Source organism: Silurus meridionalis, chromosome 19 (assembly GCF_014805685.1).
Source record: "Silurus meridionalis isolate SWU-2019-XX chromosome 19, ASM1480568v1, whole genome shotgun sequence".
Classification (NCBI taxonomy): Eukaryota; Metazoa; Chordata; class Actinopteri; order Siluriformes; family Siluridae; genus Silurus; species Silurus meridionalis.
Window position 1 is genome coordinate 608,645 of NC_060902.1, and position 7,500 is coordinate 616,144.

The 7,500-nt window shown below is 44.6% G+C and overlaps 2 protein-coding genes across 2 annotated transcripts in view; one reads left to right on the forward strand and one right to left on the reverse strand.

Annotated features, from left to right (window-relative positions):
* The window catches only part of lrp1aa (low density lipoprotein receptor-related protein 1Aa), a 117,066-nt gene that overhangs the window by 40,579 nt on the left and 68,987 nt on the right, over window positions 1-7,500 (reverse strand). The window contains 7 exon segments of the mRNA XM_046874969.1: window positions 3,277-3,660; window positions 3,751-3,875; window positions 5,040-5,191; window positions 5,537-5,663; window positions 5,849-5,978; window positions 6,060-6,194; window positions 6,438-6,569. Coding sequence (XP_046730925.1) covers window positions 3,277-3,660; window positions 3,751-3,875; window positions 5,040-5,191; window positions 5,537-5,663; window positions 5,849-5,978; window positions 6,060-6,194; window positions 6,438-6,569 — 1,185 coding nt within the window.
* LOC124402170 (galanin receptor type 1) lies at window positions 1,170-3,002 on the forward strand. The gene has a single exon (XM_046874974.1). The coding sequence runs from the start codon at window positions 1,733-1,735 to the stop codon at window positions 2,726-2,728; it is 996 nt and encodes a 331-aa protein (XP_046730930.1). The 5' UTR covers window positions 1,170-1,732; the 3' UTR covers window positions 2,729-3,002.

Here is a 7,500-nt window from a genome sequence, read left to right on the forward strand (position 1 = left end):
GCAGTTGTCAATTTTGTTGCTATTATCAGTTAGGACGTCATGATTGTGTCCCGATGACAGGATTGGGGTGTAACTTTAAAGAAACAGCTCAGTGATGTTGCATGTTGTGAAACTGAGCAGCGAGGAGTTCCTCACGATGGCAGCTCGATATTCAGCCTCATTCTCTGGTCTTAGTTCTTAGAGTCAAGTTCCACTACACTGTTATTGAAATAATAAAAAATCTGAGATAAAAAAAAAAAAACACTACACCTGTCTGAGCTAAACAACATACACTGACCAGGCATAACATTATATTATAGCATTTTATACAGGAGCAAGTGAACATTTAGTCCGCAAAGTTGATGTTAGAAGCAGGAAAAATGGCAGAGCATAAGGATTTCAGTGAGTTTGACAAATTGTAACATCTAGTCGACTGGGTCAGAGCCAAAACTGTCTTCAAAACTGCAGCTCTTGTGGGATGTTTCTGGTCTGCAGTGCATCAAAAGTGCTCCAAGGAAGGAACAGTGGTGAACCGGCGACAGGGTCGTGGGGGACGAGGCTCATTGCTGCACGTGGGGAGCAAAGGCTGGTCCGTGTGGTCCAATCCAACAGACGAGCTCCTGTAGCTCAAACTGCTGAAGAAGTTCATGCTGGTGATGCTCGATGGCTCACGACTGATTTTGCAGCAAGAAGGGAACAATATAATATTAGGTAGGTGCTCATAATGTTATGGCTGATCAGTGGATTTCCAGCGACTCTAAAATCTATCCCTCATTAACTTCTCTTTACCTTTGATCAGTCATTGATTTCATTTCTCTGATGCAAATGTGCTTGTAAATGTTCTGTGCAGCTTCTGACTTTATTTCAGTCAAATAACATACACACACAGAATTCTGGAGTGTGTGTGTGTGTGTGTGTGTGTGTGTGTGTGTGTGTGCGCGCTCGGTCAGGAGAAGAACAAGATTTTGCGAGGTTCAAAGTACACGGCTTTCAGGTTTATATGAAGGAAACGCACACAAGAGTGAATCCCTTCATTCTGCAGGCGACAGGTGATGCTTTCAACATGATTTTATGAGTTGAAATTAAACTATGCAAACTGGAAAGTGGACACCAGACCAAACCCTGCAGGTCAAAGGTCACGCTTGTCTCATAATACAGCCATACGGCTGCATTAGCAGAAGGATGGATCTTCAGGAACGGATGGTGAAGTTTACAATCACTGCCTATTAGAAGCACAAATTTAGCCAACAGAAATAATTCCAGGGGAGAACTAGGATCAGTGAAGCCTGGAGAGAAACCTGGAATATTTCTAGTTTGCTGCTGAAACTTATAGAGAAGATTCGTGAAAGAGCTGGGAATCGAAACCAGGCTGAAGATACCAGCGAGACTGCGTCGCGTGTCCTTTGAGCCTGCGGTCTGGAGACGTCCTTTGGACTCCGGAATGTGTGTGAATCATTTCAGTGAGGTTTTTATCAGCTCTACACCGGCTGTAAATATTGATCTGATTTCCTCATTCCACAGAGACAGTAGGGCATGGAGGCAAGCCTCGTCTCTCTCTCTCTCTGCCCCACCGGAATACCGTCGTCTCTTCAGAATGATCTGCAAACTTGAGCAGTGTGCTGGTGGAGCAGGATTTTAAGATTAATTTCGCCTTTTGGACAAACTTACTACTCCGTCTATTATTTACACAGAAAACTGTTTACTTCCCGGGTGCTCATGGATACCATTCTTATGGTTATTCTGTAATTCCACAATGGAGATCTTTCTTAAGGAAAACACCACAGGACAAGGAGATGGGAAGAACATTTCAGGACCCACTGATATCGAGCGAGTCCTGGTTCCCATATTTGACACCTTCATCCTGGTGACAGGAACGGTGGGACACATTCTGGTCATCATCATCATCTTGCGAACGATGAGAAAAGCACGTGGAACGAGCAACGGTAACGCGAACGGTACGGATATTCTCCTTCTGAGTTTGAGCTTGGCGGATATTCTCCTTCTGTCCTGCGTACCCTATCACACTGTCGCCATAGCGACCCGCCACTGGCCATTTGGAAGCTTCATGTGCAAAGCAGTGAGTTTTCTGGGAGCAGCGTGTACCGCTGCTAGCGCCTTCACGCTAGCCACTCTGGCGTCCAGTCGCTATGTTATCGTGGTTCACGCAGCCAGAGCATACCGCTGGCGCAGGAGCGGGGGGATCAAACTCATCGCCGGAGTTCTGTGGGTTCCGGCGATCGTCTTAGCGATTCCTCAGCTCACCTGGAGGACGCTCATGTCTGGGACAGAACTGCGCTACACCAGGCAGGATTTAATTTGTTTCAACTTCCTGTCTGACTCGGATCAGGTAGCGTATGGAGTCTGCCACTTTTTGTTCGCCTTTCTGCTTCCTCTGGTAGTCATCATGCTCGCTTACGGCCGGATCTATCACTTTCTGTACACGACCAGACGGAACCGTGACACAAACCAGACGGAGCGCTTAGAACAATACCAGACACAAGTGACCCACACGTCGGTTCTGCTGGTCTTGGCGTTCGTTCTGTGCTGGCTGCCATCCTATGGACTAATGCTGGTCCAGCTCGGGTACCAATCCACTGTGACTGGGCCTCTGCCAAGATTCGGACCTTTTGCCACCTTTGCCCGCATCATGGCCACATCCTCGACCGTCGTAAACCCCGTCCTGTACGTCTTCATGTCGCAGAAATTCAGGAAGGAACTTAAGGAACTTGTGGGGAAACGGTTGTGTTAGAGCAACATCCCTCAGAACCCTCTTAAGCTGCTAACTGTTTTGCTGAGTGTAAATGTTCTTACAGGTTCTGCAGGTAAAGTGAAGTGTATCATGCAGTTCTTCTCTTCTTTTCCTGACTTTATACACTCCTCCAGTACCACTGCACTGATCTCCTCATCAAACACAAGCAGAACTCACACTGTTTTAAGCCTCCTATAGAAACTCCACAGACTCCTCAGGTCAAACATCACACCTTCACCAGATCACCAGGAAACAATAAAGGCTTCACATTTCATCCTTCATCATTTCTCGTTTTCTTTTCAATTTGTATTTTATTTTATTTTTTTGTAACTGTCTGTCTGTCTGTGTATCTATCTATCGAATTACCTAACCTGGCTGGTGTTAATCTTTGTAAAAAAAAAAAAAAAAGGAAAAAAAAAAAAAAACAGGTACTGGAGAAAGAGAAAGTCAGACAGACAGATCGATAGATGGACAAATAGATTGGCAGACAGATAAGCATACAGAGAGACAGACAGACAGCTAAATAGTGAAGGAGGTGTGTGACTCACTCTCCACCACAGTTCTGCGCTCAGAGCCGTCGTCGTTGATCTGCTGGATGTTGCCGTAGTGGATGTCACTGTAGAAGATGCGGTTAGCTCCCCTCCCCCCACTGCTGCTGCCGCCGCGGTAATCAAACGCCAGCGCGATGACGTTCTTCATGTGTTCTGCGTCCTCGAACGGCTTGACCGGTGCGTTGAGGTTCTTCTCGTCTGATAAGTGCACGCTCTTCAGGATGGTGCGCTCCGAGTACAGCAGGTATCCGGAGTAATCGCTGCAGCTCCGGCCGTCCTCATCCAGAGCGCCATGAGCGCAGGCGCAGGTTCGCTCGCCGTTCCCCCGATACAGACACAACTGCTCACATCCACCGTTCTTCTCCTTACACACATTCGTCCCTATACCATGCAGAGGGACAGCATGAGTAATCACATTTATATCTTCACCTGTGTGTGTGTGTGTGTGCTGACACGGGGACGTCTCCTGACCTTGTTGTCTCGCTCTGTTGAACACTTTGATGTCTTTGAGCTGAACCCCGAGTCCTGTCCTCAGAGTGACTGAGTCTGTGGCGTTGTGTTTACTTCCTCTCTTTATAGAGCCGTTAGAGTGGGTACTAACACACACACACACACACACACACACACACACACACACACACACACACACACACAAATATAAATAAACACTATTTCTTTCTTAAGTCCTTATTTTCTATCCCTGACGATTTCTGATATAAAGGTGTGAACTCCACACAGGGGATGTTATTAATGTGAATGTGGAGCTGCTGCTACAACCTGTGTATCTCTCTGTTTGCTACAATTCATCACACTCCTTCAGATCTCAATACTCTGGAATTCTAGTAGTTCCCAGAATAGTTAAGTCCACTAAAAGTGGTAGAACATTATCACATTTAGCTCCTGAACTTTGGATTAGTCTTCCTGACAGTGTTCGGGGCTCAGACACACTCTCATAATGTGCATGTGATCAGATTATCAGCACGAGGTTATTAATTTGTGCTGTTAATATCATGAACAGCAGCTACGCTAATTCCTGTCCACTGCTTCTCTTTCTCTCCCCATCCCGAGGCATCCTGAGGTTGCTCCAGCTCCAGTCACGTCCCACCACATTAGGAATGTGGACTTTTAAAGAAGTAGATGCTGCAAACCTCCCGAGCCATCTAGAGACTTACCAGTGCCATTTAGATTCCACTACATGTGGAGTTTGGACATTGGACCTCTTTGAGTGTTTAAAGGCTCTGGCATGGAGAAGCTGGTGTTGGATCTGTGATATCTCAGATGTTGAGCTATTTTATGAGTTGCCCAGTAGCTCCTAGTTTTATAACCATAATGACTGTATAAGACTGTAGAAGGAACATCAGTCATAATCACACACTCCAGTGCTCATGTTAGATCTCACTCTCCAGTGTTCTGTAGTGTTTAAAGACTATAATCACACTCTTGATCTCACCCAAATGAGGATGAGGTTCTGCTTTTGAGTCTGGTTCCTCTCAAGGTTTCTTCCTCATAACATCTAAGGGAGTTTTTCCTTCACCACAGTCTCCATGGTGATCATCAGAGATAAACACATCGATCACCTTCACTGTTACACTCTGTAAAGCTGCTTTGAGACGATGTGTGTTGTGAAAAACACAATAGAAAAACTGTGAACTCTGTCTGTCCGTCTCCCGCTGTCCCCCCTCCATCTCCCCCCACCTCTCTCTCCTTTACCCCTCTCCCCCCCGTCTCAACCTCTCTCTACCCCTCTCCCCCTCTCTCACCGGTCACTCCAGTAGATGTAGTTCTCGAACACAGACACAGAGAACATGTCCATGTTGTTGCTGGCTAACACAAGCTCCCGTTTCTCCCCCGTCTCCAAATCAATCCTCTCGATTTTATCAGTGCGAGCGTCACACCAGTACAGCAACCCCTCCTGTACACACACACACACACACACACACACACGTAAAACAGGGTGCACAGTCAGAAGAAGATTCAGAAACATTCAAAATCATGAATATATCAGTAAATATCTACAAGTTAATAAATCATAAACTAACTAATAAAAAATTAACATAAAGAATCTTCTATTTATTTGTAACTTTATTAATAATTTAAATAATTTAAATTTGGTCAGGAGAAGCTCCGAGACTCGAAACAAACAGTGGACAAAAAACAATTGAAAACAAAATCTGTCATTCATCTGTGAATAGTATAAAATTGTGTGTGTGTGTGTGTGTGTGTGTGTGTGTGTGTGTGTGTGTGAGAGAGTTTATACCTCATAGTCAATGGAGATCCCATTAGGCCAGCTAATGCTAACATTGACTAGGACTGCTCTCTCACTGCCATCCAGACGAGATCTCTCTATCCGAGGATACTGACCCCATTCTGTCCAAAACAGATACCTACACACACACACACACACACACACACACACACACACACACAAAACCCTGTTATAATGTCCACTCATATGTACAGTCAATAAATATTATAGACAAACAAAATATGCAGACAGACAAAGACATGCAGACAAACAGACAGAAATAGAGACAAAGAAACAGACAGACAGGTAGACAGACAGACTCACCCTCTCTCAGGATGCAGTGCGATGGCACGAGGTTTATCGAGTCCCTGTGAGATGACGACGTAACGATAAGATCCGTTTAAGCGAGCAACCTCGATCACATCGAAACCCTGATCAGTCCAATAAATATTCCCTACAGAACCACAAATCATTATCACCACACAAGTCTTTGCCATGCGTGTGTGTGTGTGTGTGTGTGTGTGTGTGCAAAAACCTGCGATCCAGTCCACAGCGATCCCCTCCACTCTCCCGATGCCGTTAGTGATGACATCTTCTCTCCACGTCTGATCTCTTTTCGCTCGGCTGATGGTGCTCAGGCCCATATCCACCCAGTAAATGGTGTCATTCTCTACACACACACACACACACACACACACACACACACACACACACACACACAGTGTAAATGATAAATGGTAAGTAGCTGTGATGTGAGGAATCGTTGTTAGTGGATCATAATTCAGGGTGGTAACAGCAACTCCTCTTTATCACACCACCTGATTACTGATTTACTGTAACACACACACACACACACACACACACACACACACACACACACACACACACACACACACTTTGTTAACAAACTCACCGGCGTGGAAATCGATGCCGACAGTCAGAGACGAACCCGACACTGGCACCAGAGCGTCTGATTTATCCGCCGGGTCGAGAGGGATTCCCCTGATTCCTTCATGAACAGAGTAAAGCAGGAACGACCCCACACCTTATATTACACACACACACACACACACACACACACACACACACACACACACACACACACACAGACACACACACATTACTTTTACATTCACAAGCTCTTAACAATGAGTTTTCCACTGGTCTAATGTCAATTCCTTATGGTTCTTGGCCAAGGAAGTCTCTCTTCTCTGAACAGTGGATGGTGAAATTTATCTGCCTTTTGTACTCTGAGAAGCGCTGATGTAATTCAGCAGTTTCTGATTTAGTAAATACTAATAAATGTATCCTCTGCAGCAGTGGTAGCTCTTGGTCTTGCTTTCCTGAGACGGTCCTCACAAGAGCCTCTTTCATCATAGCGTTTGATGGTTTTGGAGACTGCACTTTGAGACACATTTAAAGTTGTTGAGATGTTTCATATTGACTGACCTTCATTTCTTAAGTAATGATGGATCTTTTCTCTTTCTTTAACTGAGTGTTTGTTGCCATCATTTGGATTTGTACAGTAGATGTAGCAGCACTAATATGGATATTGACTCTGTACTCACACTTTCCTCTGCACAACACAACTGAAACTCTAAACATTAAAAAAAAAAAAATGTCCCAAATGAACTCTTGATAAAAACACACCTGTGATCTGAAATTCATTCCAGGTGACACCACGAGAAAAAGCCATGAGTTTGTGAAGCAGAATTAAAGCTACATGAAGTGACTTTGGACAAATTGAAATATAAAAAGTTTTCTGGGATCTTTAACATGTTTTTGTTTACTACAGAATTCAGATGTGTTTTTTAATAGTTTGGATTCTTCATTGTTAATGTACAAAATGTTGAAGAAGAAAAAAAAAAAAAAAAACAATGAAGGAGAAGCTGTGTCCAGACTACTGACTGATACTGTGTGTGTGTGTGTGTGTGTGTGTGTGTGTGTGTGTGTGTGTGTGTGTGTGTGTGTTATAC

What these genes read in the sequence shown, in the direction of transcription:
- LOC124402170 (XM_046874974.1), top strand. Translation starts at nt 1,733, where the DNA reads ATGGAGATCTTTCTTAAGGAAAACACCACAGGACAAGGAGATGGGAAG.